At 40.7% G+C, this 14,866-nt stretch overlaps 1 protein-coding gene across 15 annotated transcripts in view; it reads left to right on the forward strand.

Annotated features, from left to right (window-relative positions):
* ptprfa (protein tyrosine phosphatase receptor type Fa) overlaps nt 1–14,866 on the forward strand; it is a 164,848-nt gene that overhangs the window by 128,226 nt on the left and 21,756 nt on the right. For 4 of the 15 annotated variants that reach the window (XM_041270719.1, XM_041270718.1, XM_041270725.1 and 1 more), the window contains 10 exons: nt 1,825–1,851; nt 6,019–6,136; nt 6,807–7,385; nt 8,085–8,182; nt 8,289–8,545; nt 8,924–9,005; nt 9,216–9,419; nt 10,709–10,869; nt 12,334–12,345; nt 13,616–13,728. In XM_041270719.1, the coding sequence (XP_041126653.1) occupies nt 1,825–1,851; nt 6,019–6,136; nt 6,807–7,385; nt 8,085–8,182; nt 8,289–8,545; nt 8,924–9,005; nt 9,216–9,419; nt 10,709–10,869; nt 12,334–12,345; nt 13,616–13,728 (1,651 nt within the window). The remainder of the gene's footprint in view (nt 1–1,824; nt 1,852–6,018; nt 6,137–6,806; nt 7,386–8,084; nt 8,183–8,288; nt 8,546–8,923; nt 9,006–9,215; nt 9,420–10,708; nt 10,870–12,333; nt 12,346–13,615; nt 13,729–14,866) is intronic. The other 11 variants (XM_041270721.1, XM_041270726.1, XM_041270733.1 and 8 more) reach the window with 6 other exon arrangements.

Raw genomic sequence — 14,866 nt, forward strand, 5'->3', positions numbered from 1 at the left:
CACACACACACACGGTGTATAGAGAAAGACAGAACGATAAATACTAACACAAGAAACCGTGAACAGTATGCTTCAGAACGGGGTTGGGGGGTTGGGGAGTTGAATTCCAAAGCTCAACGCTGAATAAGCAAAATGAATAACCTCTGGAGGTGAAATTTCATCTCAAGTCAGTGACAGACACATAATGGTAGCTCCAGAGGAGACCTAAATCATCAGGGCTACAAAGCGCTTCTGCAGGAACCAGGGGGATTGATGTGAAAGGAGAGCTGCCTTTCTGTTGTCCACTAGTATATTGAGTATGAAATTAAATGTCTTCATAACACTATTGGCAAAGGAAATGAAATAAATAAGATTAGTAACTACAGACTTTGCAGCACACATGAAAGGAGAGATCATGCGTGATTAGGTTTTTTTTATGTGAAATGAATTGTTGAACTGGGTGAACATTGCCTCTTTCCTCTTGTCTGATTTTTACATCATTACAACACTACAGGTAGCAAATGAAACTGCTCAGCTGAACAGATTGTATTCTCTGCATGTATGTGAAAGGGATGTTAACCTTTAGACTGCCTATGTTTTCCATAGCTTTACTTGTGTGCATTTTTAAAAACCTCTGTTTGTGATGAGAGGAAATCAATACTATTTACACAAAAATAAGTGTGCCCTAATGTTGCTTTGTTGAGTAGAGGTTTGCTTCACAATGGGCACTCCTCCAGCTTCAAGAAAGTTTATTTTTAGTCGTTGGATTTCATGCTGCCTGCTACCAAAGGACCTAGTTGTACATTAGTTCTGGTGTGTTGTGTGAACCAGTTCTTAGTAAAATATTTGAAATATGTATTGAAATTAAAATGAAAAGGCTTTATCTGAAACAAATGGGTATATCCATTGCTAGTAGTGGCTTGTAAAACATACACCTGAATTATTTACATGTTTTCAAAATATGCGTTAGGTAGAATGATACATGTATAATAAAAGGGGAGTTTTTTTTTCTTTCATATTGCTGTGTAACTTTTTTTTTTCCCTGGTTTGAGTGCTTGTTAAACTAATAGCAAGGCAGTGCATCTTTCACCAGAGGGGGGAGGGATTACAAAGAGCTGTGTATTTTGGTTGCCATGTCTCCCTGTGAAGTATGCTGCTGTACATAGTCCTCTAGAGTAGCTTCTGAAAGCAAGCTCAGTGGAGAAAGTCCATGGTGCCCTTTCTGTGGAGAGCACAACCCATTGGAAAATGAGAAGAAAGCTGTTTTTATAATATATACTGTAGGCACACATTGAGGTAAGTTCTCTATCTGAACCAAGGTCATGTTTTGCAAATGTTCTGTACGCTGCTAGGATTCAACTTGGACTCTGAGTCCAGTTCAGTGTTTAAAGGGTGAGCCCACTTTGCACCATGGGCTCATATACTGGCATTGCTGGTGGAACTTACTAAATGTAGTGAAGTGCAATAATCAGCACCACAAAGGAAAAGCTAGCAATGCATCTACAGTACCATCTTCTCCCATTAGATGGCACTGTCATGATTATATGTTGCACTTGCCTCTAGTGCTCATTTGTGGGAAATTAAAATTTAGGAACAGAAACATACACAATTCTAATTATACAACAACAACAAAAAAAAAAAAACAATATTTAGAATTGTTTTTTGAATAACCTTTCTTATTTTAACCCATTTCTCTCCGTTATAGTCCATTAATGCTTTTCCCCTCTAACAGACTAATAACATAGTCGTGTTAACACTACCTGCTGTAAATCCTGTCTTACAGCTGTTCCCTTAAAAAAACTCTCTTTTTTTTGTGCCCTTTTTCCATCTGTCTTGTCCCATCAGTGGAAAGTTGAGGAGCCTGCGGAATATGTGAGTAACAGAAGTGTGTGCTAAGGGGTTATTTAACCAGCACGGGCCTCTGGGAATACTGTATAACACTGTCTGCTTCTCTCTGCCTCTGTCTGTGCTTTGTTAGAGACTATTAGTCTCCTTGTTAATACACTGCACAGAGTTCTGTGCTATGGTAATTATATGCAGAACTGTCTATTAATACTAGGAACAAGCAGCTTGTAAAACAGCATGAAATACATTTTTAACAGTATTAAACAGTATTTTTGTTTTGCCCTTTAATCAACCCTTATGCTAGAGACCCCTGCTCAAGCATGGTCTGCACTGCCCACCACCAGCCCCCCCCCCACTACCACCTTCCTTCCCAGATTGTGAGGCTCTGCACCAAAGCAGTCTATTTCATTTTTGCACAATTATACAGTTCACCTTCCTCTACTCTACACAACTCTACTTTTCACCTTTATTCTAAAGGTCTGTTTCCATAAATCTTTCTCTGATCTTTCTCGTATACATTGCCTTCGGTCGGCGGCAGTCAGTTCTAAGTCTGCCTCCGCTATAAGGCTATTTTCCAGTCAACCCTCATTAAAAAGTTATGCTCTAAATCTGTCTCTTAATATTAAACTACTGTTGTACTGTATACACTCCACACTCAGCACATTGCATTCTAATATTACTTTAGTGCTTTCCTAAATACCCAACTCCCTCCCACCAATCCCCAAGCTCATTCTAGGGCTCTTTGAACTAACGCTGTTTGGACCCATCAATGTTAAGAATTAAATCAGTTAACATGATGCAAACTGCTTGGCTCCCAGAACAGTGTGGTGTTTTAGGGCTGAGCGCACATTGCAGAACTGCATGCTGCAGTGTCCTCATCAGCTGCCTTTGTTAACATGAAAACATTCCTTTATGCTAAAAGGAAAAGAAAAAAAAACAAATCAAGTAGTGAGCGAGGAGGAGCTGGCAGTGTTTGTGTTTCTGTATTTGTGCCCACTCCCACTATCTCTGTGGTATGTGGTTGCGTGAGAATTGGATTAGCTTGTGGGCTTGCACAGAGTTGTGGAAGTTGATCCTCTCTTTGTTTTGATTACAAAGGTTAAAGTTGTGGTTTACATGCATGTCATTTCTTCCACCGTCCCCCTACACACAAACTCACACAACCAATAGAAAAGTTGGCAGCATGCTCCTGTTACTTGTTGGTACAGAACTGCTGACTCTAAAGAATGCTCTGTGCTTGCCGGTACTTGCTGTACCCATTGTTACGCTGGCTGCACATTAAACCTGCAAGGCTGGCTGGATGATGATCGGTACTCTCAGATAGAGATAAGCCAGCTATCCCTGTCAGGGGTGGGCAAAGGCCAGTTTGAGAGGAAAAGTGGGACGTTCATCTGAACACAGTAGAGCCCTTTTGTCTCAGGCATGCAGTGAGCTGTGAGTGTTTGCCTGTCTGTGTACTACAAATATTTTGAATTGTGCTTGCAAATGGAACAAAGCGTTGTGTTTGGGGATGTGTGTATCTTTTGCTTACACTCGAATGGTGTGTGTGTGTGGGCGTGTGCATGCACTAAGGACACAAGCCCTTCATGAGCATTACTGGGTGAAACCTGTTTCTGCAACCACATTAAAACACCAACAACTTAAGAATAAAAGTTCTGAAACTATGCAGAGACCAATTTAGCAGCATCCCTTGCTAAATTATAAATTTAGGTATCAAGCTGATATATAATATACTTGTCCTTCACAGTACCCTTGTTGTATCATGACTTCTGGGTTACTGTAATAGATTAATATGTTCTTTCTTTTTTATTTTTCTCCATTATTCATAATTTGTTGAAATTCTGGAGGTGAGGAGTCTATCAGGCCAGTATTACCAGATTCACAAAGGGACCATTGTTTCTTGATTGACAGTAAAAATCACCAACAATTGAGCCAAATGGAAGGTGCAGCAGTGCCTCAGACTGCAGGTTTTATTATTGAATTTGTGAATGTCAGGTTCTTTTCAGGCCATAAATTACATGACTGGAATTTGCTGACCCTTTATCCTTGTCCATTGGAATTGACTTGGCTCTGTAATGAAAAGCATTTTATCTTTAATTCGCTCTTTTCAAACAAAGCATTGATGATTAATTGATAAAACATGAAAGACCCCTTTAGAGCAATTGCCAAAGTCGATTGTAGTCTCTCTCTCTCTCTCTCTTTTTTTTATCACCGGTCATGGAAATGTGCATTTCATCTGTGGAATTTTTAATGGTCTGTGACAGCAGTTGGTACAAATCCAGACACACACTTTTTTTTTTCTTCTCAATTTTAACTCCTCCTTTTTCTACCACAGATTCTTTGTCTGCTTGAGTTCTTGGGACAAACAGGTCTCTGAAATCCTTTTATCGAGTTCCATATTTTGAATTAAGACTCCCAATGCTCCAAGTTCCCTGCAATTAATTTGCAACGAATTTGTCATTTTTAAGATGTCTGGAATGAATTTATTAGCTATGAAGAATTATTGCTACCTCCTAATTTTGCTCAAGAAAAAGCAGGCTATGTTGACTAGCAATGCATTAGTATTATCCCAAAACAAATAGTTAATTAAAGAAAACATTATATATGCCAAAGGAAAAAAGAAATGTAAATATTCAGTAAATCTAGGGCCCAATTAGAAAGCAGACAAAGTGTTCTGGGGATGTTCCTTCAATCTTTATTTTTTTTAATTTTTTTTTCTGAAAGTTACAACCTCAGAGGGTTGAGGAATCTGCATTGCTGAAGGCAATAGTGTGCATTCCTTTAAAGTGTCAGTAGAAATCCCTCTGGACACTGTTCTTGGTGTAGTTTCAGGGTGGTTCAATGTGTGTTGCTGTCACCCAAAGGCAGGTTGTGAAATTTCCCCCTCTTCCACCCTCTGTCCATCAGCACTTTCATTCTCAGTGAAAATGTACCAGGAAGAGTTTTTTCTGTTTTTCAATTTCCCTTCAAAGTTCTAACTGTAGAGTGAACATTGTGTCTAAAGAGGATAGAATACATATTGTGTTTTAGGTAACCATGGCATCCTGCCCTCAACCACTGTGTCAGAATAAAATAGATCTATATATTGTAGACTCCCATTACTTTAAGAATGTGATTATGTAATGCTTGTGTTTGGTATGGGTTGAGAGTGTGTGTGGGAGTTCATGTGAAAATGTATGCCTGCTGCTGTATTGTGTGTGTGTGTGTTTGCTTGATAGAGCACATTAACATTTGGTTCCTGGGAGTCTTTGTCTTTGTGTGCGTGCCTGAGATTCCATTCATTTCATGGATTTTTTTTTTTTTTCAACTAAACCCTGTAATTAACTTGAAAAGATTAAGAGGGAGCTCAGAAACAAACCTGTTTTTATATTTCTCTCTATTTAATGAAGCAGACGATTCCTTGTATCCCACAGGATCTTGTAATTAAAGATGCATGTCCACATCTGAACCCGTAACTACTTTGATCAGGGTGTTTTGTGTCGCATTTTCTCCTTTTAATTAAGCAGTTTGGTTGCTGTTATGTCTTATTTTTTGTTAAACAATTTAATGGTTGTTTTTTTTGTAACATTACCATATATGTCCTTGTACTAGTTTTGCTATCCAAATGATTAAAGAGCATTGACTGTCAAAGCTTATTAGGAAATCGCCCAACGTGATTTGAGACCATTCCATGCTTTATCAATTTTTAATAGCAGAACCAATCACCTATATCACATCTTCTGAGTGATATAGGTGGTGTTGGCTGGTTGGAAAGTGGGGGCTTATAAGAACCTTGACTGTCACTTAGGGCTTTCTCACAGTCTCTGACCTCCAAGCAATGCATTTTTAACAACTTTATCAGGAGAAAAAGACATACAGAGACAGTTTTGTAACCTAAACATTGACATATATGGTATGTTTTTCAGTGCCTGCTGGTGAGTGAGTGCCTTGCTAGCACATTTTAAATGTTTTTTCTATTAAAACCATTGAAAGTTTGATTGTGTTGAAATCCATTTACACTTTCCTTTTAAAAAGCTTGAAAATGAAACAGTAAAACGTTTGATGGTTTTAATGTTGGGGGCGTGTTTAAAAGGGGTTCCTTTTTGTTGGTATATGCTTGGATGGCTAATTTCAGAGGTGCAGTGTTGCCGTGGGGATGAGCGCAGAACATTCTGCCCTTTTCAAGTGACCTGTATAAACTACTCTTGTTTGTAGGAGGCTGTTATAACTGGACTCCTCTCTGAAACCACATACTCAATTACGATAGCCGCGTACACCACAAAAGGGGATGGGGCTCGCAGCAAAGCCAAGGTGATCTCCACCATGGGAGCTGGTAAGTACAGAGAGTATTGTCTATAATTCAGTTCTTCATCCCTGAGGCTGATTCGTTTTACTTAACAAGTTTACCTTTCAACACCCAAGGCATCATTTTACCATTGAGTATAAAAATAAGTGAAATTGAGACGAGCTTTAACCCTTAGCATTGTCTGGTTTTAAACAGTGGCGGAGCAATAGCTGTTGTAGCCAGTGCAACTCCACAAGAGCCACAAGCAATTAGAGGGCCTTTAGGGTCAGAAAGTTTTTGGAAAATATATTTAAGTTATAATATCCTTCACATTTATACTTGCTGATGTTACAACCTTCATATTCATGTCATTGTAGCTACCGGTGCTAGTAATTGTGTTTTTATCCTCCCTCGTTTCAACAAGTGCCGCTATTCACTTAGTTAGGTTTTTAAAATGATTGAATTAAAATGAGCTTCCTAGTCAACTGTATTGCTTGGAGGCTAGTACTGTGCACTGTTCTCCGGTTTACGTTTTTACAACAATAAGGCTTTCCTCCGCCACTGGTATAAACTTTGGCTGCAAGAGAACAAAAGTAAAGCCACCGTGCAGCCAATACTACAAGAAGACATTTAGTTGGTGCAGAGGTAGCCAGGACCAAAACTTAAAAAAAAAAAAAAAGGAAAATAATAGAAAAATAAGGGTTACCTTCTCTTTCAGTTCCAGGAAAGCCCACTATGATGATCAGCCCCACCATGTTGAATACAGCCCTGATCCAGTGGCAACCCCCCAAGGAGGTGGTGGGTGAGCTGATTGGGTACCAGCTTCAGTATAAGCGGGTGGAGGAAGAAACTTACCGCGTTGTCGATTTAAAAAAGAACGACGACCACTACACTGTCACAGGACTACACAAGGGAGCCACCTACATCTTCAGGCTGTCTGCGAAGAACCGAGCAGGGAACGGTGAGCAGTACGTCAAGGAGATCACCACCACGGAGGACACTCCCAGCGGCTTCCCCCAGAACCTGCGGGTAGTGGGCCTCACTACCTCCACCACTGAGCTGGCCTGGGATCCCCCGCTGCTGGCAGAAAGGAACGGCAAGATCGTGCAGTACACCGTGGTCTACCGGGACATCAACAGCCTGCAGAACCACACCAACATCACGTCTGAAACACGCATCGTCCTCGGCAACCTCCAGCCTGACACCACTTATGATATCCGAGTCCGCTCCTTTACAAGCAAGGGGCCCGGACCTATCAGCCCCAGCATCCAGAGCAGGACTATGCCTGTGGAGCAAGGTGAGTGACCGGCAACACACAAAACATGTTTTTATATGCTTATTTAAAAGCACATCAGCACAGAACTTGGGGAACTGAAATAATGATGTTACTTTGTAGTTATGTGTGAGCCTCTTTTCCTACTATGGGGTGTACTGTGGCTATTGATTGTGGAGAAATTGTGTCATTAATTTTGTTAACTATAATTGATGTCACCTGCCTGTAGCAGGCAGCTATTTAAACGGGACCAAAATGTTTGTTCAGGGCAGTCTGTGTACAAGAGGAAGCTGTCAGTCGGAGCAAGGTACTTTGTGTGTCTCAAGGTTTTTGCAAGCGGTAAAGGGCTTAGCTGTCCGATACAGTTAGAACTGGAAGTGAAGAAGTATAGTGCAGTGCATTTGGGAGTTTTGTATTTTAAGTGTTTAAAAAAATATCATTGTTATACACACACACACACATATACATACACTGTGTTTCCCCAAAGAGTACCAGTAAGGGTTACAACTAACCTAACCCTCACTGACCTGCAAGGCTGACAATGGGATCTAGAATTTTCAAGCTGAACTTACTTCCCGGCTCTCTGCTGTAACCACTATGACCAACTACAAAGTTCCCTTTTGTTGTTTTGGGTTTTTATAGGTGTTCTTTACCGCAAAATACATACAAGTGTCAGCTCATTAAAAGCTAGAGGCAATTAAACCTATGATTGTATTCCTGTAGTGTTTGCCAAGAGCTTCCGAGTGAAGGCAGTGATGAAAACATCAGTGTTATTGACTTGGGAAGTGCCTGAATCCTACAAATCTCAAGTGCCATTCAAGGTAAGTGTTCCTTTTGGAGAATAACCCGAGTCATTGGGGAGTGAAGAGGAGGTGGGGATCCTGTATCACAGACTGTGTGTGTCACTGTTCATGTTGTGTTCCTCAGATTCTTTATAATGGGCAGAGTGTGGAGGTGCAGGGAAACCTCAAACGCAAGATGATCACAAAGCTGCAGCCTGACAGAGAGTACTCCTTTGCTTTGATGAGCCGTGGGAACAATGCCGGTGGTCTTCAGCAGGTGGTGTCAATTCGAACCGCTCCCGACATGCTTAAGACCAAGCCGATTCTGTTTAGCAAAAATGAGGAGGGGGGTGGCAAGCTCGCCCTTAATCTGCCAAAAGTCCAGACCAAAGCGCCTGTCAGGTTAGTGACCATTGTACTGCCTTCCAGGCTGCACAGGCTCTCACAGTTGGCCAGCAGAAATAAGGTATCTCTAGCAAATGCAGATTTCTGGAAACTGCGCAGAACATGAAGATCTAATTTTATATCAGATCTGTGAATACTGGACTATCAGATTTTAATGTCTTGCATCATATTAACCAAAACTGAACAATTTCACCTAAAGCAAAAAAATATATTGGGGGGCGGGGGGGGGCTTGAAATCCCCAAATGATAACGAATATCCCCAAATGTTATTAATGGGGAGATAATTAGAAACTAATTAAAGGCCAGTGGCAATGCAAAATATGTGAAAGGCCTGCCAGATGGAGATAATGCATCCAGCTATTTCCTTATCCACAGGTGGTATTATATTGTGGTGCTGCCGGTCACACAAGCAACCTCCAGGAAATGGGAGAATCCGGATGAATTGGAACTGGATAATGTAAGACTTTCTGTTCATACAAACTTACAAAGGAATGCTCCGGTTGTCTCTTAGCAATGAGTGTACAGTAGCTGCTCTCCGTGGGTGTTGTTCATTCGTCCTTACAATCTGAACTTCAGTAGCAAAGTACTGTACAGCAGCTGATATTTCCTTCACTACTTGAACCAGTCGCACTTTTGATTCATTTCACTCTGGTGTGGGTTTTTGCAGCTGCTGGAGGCAAGTGAGAACCTGCAGCGACATAGACGTCAGACAGAGGTGCTGAAACCTTACATTGCTGCTAAACTGGACTCTCTTCCCGCCACCTTCACGCTGGGAGATGAGAAGTACTACAACGGCTTCTACAACAAGCTCCTGTCTGGGGAACAGAAGTACCTGTGCTTTGTTCTGGCAGCCTTGGAGGATAAAAATACAGTGAGTGTGATGCATATGCTTACCTAATCATCCCAGTAGCTTACACATACCTCCCTCCATTCGAATGCACATATCAAAGCCGTTTGCATTCAACCCTAAGTATGAACCTTTAGGGGCATACTGTACTACTCGTAGACATTTTTTATATTTTTTTGCACATAAAAGCAACTGAGTGCACTTGGCAGGCACACAACCCTGTATTTGTAAAGGAACGGTGTCTGTAATTATCCACATAAACAAACAAATGTGTAGCTTTTCACAGCTGATTCTGAAGGAGCCAGTTCCTTTAAGCCTTGCCATTAAATCAGACTTACTTGTTCAGTATGTATGAGCAAAGCCTCATATAAAAAGTCACCTTCTCCTAAGCTTGTCTATGTACCTGGTAGTCATATTACACCAATAGCCTGGCTTGAACAGTTATGAGCTCTGAGCTCTTTCAGCAATCCAGTCACTGTGTATTTCAGCTGGTAGGGTTCACTTGGGGGGTTTAGTGAACGGTACTGGAAAATTAATCATACCTGATTTACCTCACAACAAAAAAAGAGCAATCATTGAGCCACAGGCTAATACACTAATATTTCATGGCAGGCTATACTACCCAAGCCATTAGCATTTCAGTCAGACAAAAAAAAATATGGAAAAAAGTTGCTCTATTGGGCTCCTGGGGCTGGAAAATAAACTTAGAAATATTAAATTGGATGATAGATTTCTGGGTTTATAAACACTGTGGTAATTTAAAGTAATGGGAGAGAGGGGGTAGAGAGAGAGAGTGCAAACAGATTGTATTCTGCTCATCAAAAGCCTAGAGCTGCTTCCCTCTGTTAAACAAGCTACATTACCATTTTAGGTACTGGGGCGATTTTTAAAGGTGGTTTATTCAATGATAAAGGTTCCAGTTTATTTGAAAATAATTAGCACTGTTGAGGTGTATTTTTATATTTCTTGTTAGCCAACTTTTGGATTACAGTGCCATTACCCTACCTGCTTTACTGTTGTCACTTGATTTTTCACCAATCAGTTGCCACCTCTGTCTAGTGTATGCAACCGAATCTAGACTAAAATAACAAAAATACAATCTCACTTTCTCCTTTACCTCCAGATGTGTCCTTATCATCTAATTTGGTCTCTTAATGGTCTTGAGATGGCCTCTTATCTTTATTTGATTTGTCTTTGTGTCAATTCCTCCTTTAATGAATTGTGTTATTCTCAGTCCATTCTAGTGCCAGATTCCTTCTCTTTGTTTGAACTCTTGTTCTCTCTCTGACTCTGGGGTTTCTCTGCCCCTCTAGAAGACGTACGCAGCGAGCCCATACTCAGACCCGATCCAGGTCAAGGTGTCTCCTGACATGGCCAAGCAGCAAGAGGATCCTGAGATGCTGTGGGTGATGGGACCGGTCCTTGCAGTCATTCTGATCATCATCATTGTTATCGCAATCCTGCTGTTTAAGAGGTGAGGGTGACAGGGCACAACCGTCAATTCCTACACTGTCTGCTATACAGCTTCTTGTGAGGGAGGCATTGTGGAGAGCCAGTCCACTGTTAGCCAGTGTCATGGGAGCAGATAAGACTCATTGCGTAGCAGGTACATCTTTTCTGAGCTTTACTGTGAGATGAATTTGTTACTTTTACGCTTGAGGTCTTCTGGTTAAGTCTAACTAAGCTCCAGTGTAATTGACTAAGCACTTCTCCTGAAACATGTTACACTGCAGAGCAAGAGGAGTCTTGTATCTGTTGCACTCAAACCTAGTTGTACACCTGCCCCCATTCTGGAGTTTTATGATGTAGGAAAGTAGGATAAACAAGGGGATACCTACTGCATGTGAGAATTATTAGAGAATAGTTTTCTCCAGTGCGCGGCTTGTATGATTTCTGCCTCCACTTATTATACTTTTCCCCAAGTCATAGTATTATTCCATAGTTTACTATATTCTACCAGGGTAAACCAATGCATAGCTTTGCTGTATATGAAGTAAAGTGTGTGTCAGGTTCAGACAGCCCTTGAGTGTAGTTCCCCGGTTAACAATTGTTTTCATTTTTTTGTTTTTTTTGTTTGTTTTTGCTGTTTCTTAAGGGTAGTAATATTAAACTGCTGACTGCCAGCCTATGGGAAACAGTACCATTTAATCGCTAAAGCAGCTTGGATTGATAACTGCAGAGCAGTTAAAGAAAGCGGCCCTGTTTCCTTTGTTTCTGTGCTGTAAATTATTTTTAAAGTGTTTCATGGAAGCCAAGGTTATTGCTGTACCCAGCCACTAGTATACGTGAACACCTCATTCACTTAATGATGTATCCACTTTTTAACACTTTCAGCTGTCAGACTGTTTCCCAGATAATTTTTTATGTGAGGCAAAATAGGAAACAAAAATCAACAGGACTGAAGTACCATTGTCCCCTGAAGTTAAAACCACTCATTTATATTGTATATGTGTAATCGTGTGTCATCTTATATTTGTTAATGGCACACTTCCATCCCCAAGCTTCTCGTCTGCAACTCCAATCAATCTACAGCGCAATGGTTAAAATACTGTAATATATTACTCGCAGTGGCATTGACTCAGTTCTTACATTCGAGGAAGTAATCCACAAACTCTGGACATAAGTACCACTCTCATCCCATCCCAGCCCCTAGCCAATGCTTTTTCTCTTGTCAAAGGGAGTAGAAACCTAGTAAAAGATCACCAGACAGCAAGGGGGATTATATCTCTATCTCTATCTCCGCAAAACTCATTTTCTAAATGTCAAGGCAGACATCTGAGTAAACCACAATGCATTGCTAGTAAATAGCTTGTATGTCAGGTGCCATTTCTCCTGAAAAGCTCCTTGAAAGGCAGGTGCATGGTGGCATCTGTAGATGAGACAGACAGTAATTTAATCGTCTGTCTTTATCTTTATCCCTGCCTTCTGGTGGACACAGCAAACAGGAAAGGTAGGTGTTTTATTATCTCTCTTGTGCTTGTTTCGTCTTTTCTAACTAAAAAATATATAAATTCAGTGAAACAGCCTGGTCCGTTGAGTTTAAGGAGTGATATCTGAACATTTCTCAATGGTCTTTTAAGCTTTTCTTTCCGTAGACCCCAGTTTAAATTACCCATTAGAAACAAAGGGGGTCTTGAGATCTCTTCCTATGTGTGTCTCTTACCTACAGGATTTAATTCTCTGGGTCTGTTCATGCATAATCCTTATAGAGTCAACTTTGTTTTGAATTAGAGCTATTTTCTAAAAATCTATGCAAGGTTGCCATCTGAGCCTGGGTGTTTATTTCTAAATAGGTTTGTCCGTGCTAGGACCTTAGAGCAAATACTGGATCTGCTTTAGTCGATAAATAGTTTATTGATGTAAATTACAATTCTAGCTATAGAAAGGGTGAGGGTAGCCTGTAAGCATGCACGTTTTTCTGTTGAGAATAGCTGCTGGGGTGTTTAATGCATGCAGAACACTGTTGATGGATTGTGAAAGCTGATCCTTTCTTGCATCACAAATCTCCATCTCAGTAGTCCTGACAGATGTCTTCCTGTTTCAATTAGCATGCAGACACAGAGCAGAGGGAAAATATGTAGCTACCTGGTGAAAACACGTTCAGAAATACAGGTGCAGAAACATTGTAATTAGCCTGTGTTGTATCAACCAGCTGATCCAATAATCATACTGTCTGCTTGTTTTCCTTCAATCACAATCCAAAATTAAATATCTAACAAGGCAGTGCTTTAAACCTGAGTCGCCACATTTGATGGGCAGCACGCAATTTGCCGAACACCGCCTGGGTAGGGAGTGATTAGGTCGGCATGGCAATCCGCGGTTCACAGCGCACCAGCGACCCCTGTAGCTGATCGGGTGCCTGCAGGTGTGGAGTGCAGCCATTCAGATCTATGTTGTCCTCCAGCACTATAGGTTTATTGACTTCACTGTGGATCTGCAGTGCAAAAAATGACAGATTGGCAGGAGCACGTTTCTGAGGATGCGTCTTCTAGCCTCCTATTCACAAAGCTTCAACTCAGTTTTGACAAATAAACTTTTCGAGACTGTTGCTCTTTTTCAACACCTTTCTTATTAACCCTAACAGGCTGCTAAAACTAAATAACTAAAGCTTTGTGAACAGGGCACAAGCGTTCCATATGTGTTCAACAGATTGTTAACATGAGTAACCATGAATCTTCTGGCCGCAGCGCTTAGATGTGTCTTTGTGTTTTTTTTAATAGAAAACGTGCCTCCCCATCGGCAAAAGATGACCACTCTGGTGGAGTTAAGGACTCTCTCCTGGCCCACTCTACAGACCCTGTAGAGATGCGACGCCTCAATTACCAGACTCCAGGTAAGACCCTTTCCTGTCCCACCACCACCATCCACAATTCTGTCAGATTTCCTAATGATTTTTTCACATGTAAAAGTATTTAAGCCTGGGATGTTAAATTGTATTGACAGTTTTCCATGTTTATAAGCAGAGTGGTCCATCTGCTTTAACAGCTGGCATAAAACAAGGGATAAACAAAGAAGGAAATGCAGCACTGTGCATTATATATTATCCATTTTAATACAGCCATTAAAAGGCCTTTTCTGATGATATACTGGCTGGATTCAAAACAGATTTTTTTGAAGGGGGACTTGGGTTAAGTGAGCACACATATATTTATTTCCTTTATAAAAAAAAATAAATTGTTTTGTAATAAAATTCCCCTGTAATTATGTATCCGGTTTATATTTGACTGCTGAGAATGAGCCAAATGAATGATCTGCTGCTGAAACGTACTGAGGGGTAATTTTACTGTCTGTTATCAGAACATCAGTGTGCCATTCCAGGTATTCCCTGTTTTAGTAATCATCCTGTCAGCAAAGAATGAGAGAACAGACATCCTGTGCCACTGGAGTCAGCCACCTGACACACAAACACTGTCTTCCAGGACCTTTCAGCATGGACAGAACAGAAGTATTTTACACCTAATTCTGGGGCTTGGTTTATGTTAGCTAAACCACTACAACTAATATTTGACACATGTTGCTGCTTGGTTAAAAAAAAAAAAAAAAAAAAAAAGAGGATTTGACATATGGACTAGAGAATGCCCATTGGGCTTCTGTAGTAAATGGTCTGGTTCAGTTCTTTTAATGAGTTTTACACAGAGAAGTGTACACATTTCAAGGGAAAGTTATTTCAATGTTAAAAATAGGAAACGGCAGAACTTTTAGATGAAATGTAAAGGTCGTACTCGGGGGGGGGGACCCCCCCCTCGACACAACTGAAATGAACAAAGTTAATTAAAGATATTCATTTATTAAAATCGTCATTTCGTCCTTTTGAACTTCGAAAAGGATTTAAAGAGACTGATCCACTGGAGAGGCTTTTGCAGTATTTTTTTTTTTTCTCGCTGTGCTCAGGCCCTTGTCGTGTAGCGCGTTCACCAGATGAACCTGCACGTTTCCCTCTCCATAGACAAAGACTAGAGCTCACATATTAA

The sequence above is a fragment of the Polyodon spathula genome, chromosome 14 (assembly GCF_017654505.1).
Source record: "Polyodon spathula isolate WHYD16114869_AA chromosome 14, ASM1765450v1, whole genome shotgun sequence".
NCBI classification, from domain to species: domain Eukaryota; kingdom Metazoa; phylum Chordata; class Actinopteri; order Acipenseriformes; family Polyodontidae; genus Polyodon; species Polyodon spathula.